The 923-nt window shown below is 65.5% G+C and overlaps 1 protein-coding gene across 1 annotated transcript in view; it reads left to right on the top strand.

Annotated features, from left to right (window-relative positions):
- Nucleotide 1: 1 nt before the first annotated feature.
- The window catches only part of ZSWIM5 (zinc finger SWIM-type containing 5), a gene marked incomplete at its 5' end in the record, with an annotated part of 149,394 nt that continues 148,472 nt past the window's right edge, over nucleotides 2–923 (top strand). Inside the window, one exon of the mRNA XM_019528315.1 lies at nucleotides 2–104. Coding sequence (XP_019383860.1) covers nucleotides 2–104 — 103 coding nt within the window. The remainder of the gene's footprint in view (nucleotides 105–923) is intronic.

Raw genomic sequence — 923 nt, forward strand, 5'->3', positions numbered from 1 at the left:
CCCGGCCGCCGCCAGTCCCGCCGCGCCGCCCGCCGACGGGCTGCCCTTCCGCCGGGGCGTGCGCCTGCTCGAGAGCGGCGCCGTGGACAGCGTCCTGCAAGTGGGTGAGTGCCGCCCGGCCGCTCCTCGCCCCCTCTGCCTCCCTTCCCTTCGCTTTCCTGCCCCCCTTGTCTCCTCCTTTCCTTTCCTTCACCCCTCTTCCCTCCTGGCCTCCCCTGCCCCTCTCCTCGCCTTGCCTTTCCTTCCCCTTCCCTGAAGCCTTTACACCTTCAGATACTCCCTTGTCTTCCCCTCTGCCCGCACAGGCCCGGTCCCCCCTTGGTTGCCCTGGATTCTCCTCCCGTTTCACTGTCCCGGGCCCCCGGGGCGGTGGCTGGGCCTGGCTCTCTCCCTCCTCCCACAAGCTCGGGGGGCTCGGCGGGGGCTGCCGCAGCTCTTTTGTTATCTGTGCACAAGAGGAGGCTCTTCTCCTCCACCCTTTTCCCCTCTCCTCCACCCCAGCCGGCGGATCCCCTCTGCCCCGGGGAGTTGGGAGGCCGACGCTGCCCCCCGTTGTTGCCAGCTGCTGGGTGGCTTGGCCGGGCACAGCCCCCAGCTCCTGGCAGCTGGATTGCGGGAGCCCTGGACCATCCTGGCCCTGAATGCAGGGGAGAAGGGACAGCATGGATTTATCTCTGGGCTTGGGAAGGAGCCAGGATGGTCTGCCCATCCCTGCCTGCCCTCACACCTGCTGGCTTTTTAGGGCAGCCCAAACTGCAGGGTCTTCCCCCAAATCACCACCTCTGCTGCTGCTTCCCAGGGGCTTGAAAGGCCTGTTCCTAGGGCCAGGAGGAGGATGCTCCAATTTGTTTTGCAAATGACATGCAAATTTTTTCCTGTGCCAGGGTACAGCCTCCGTGAAGGAAGAAAAAGTTGGGGGGGGG

Source organism: Gavialis gangeticus, unplaced genomic scaffold (assembly GCF_001723915.1).
Source record: "Gavialis gangeticus isolate Ggan-Ray unplaced genomic scaffold, GavGan_comp1, whole genome shotgun sequence".
Lineage (NCBI taxonomy): Eukaryota > Metazoa > Chordata > Crocodylia > Gavialidae > Gavialis > Gavialis gangeticus.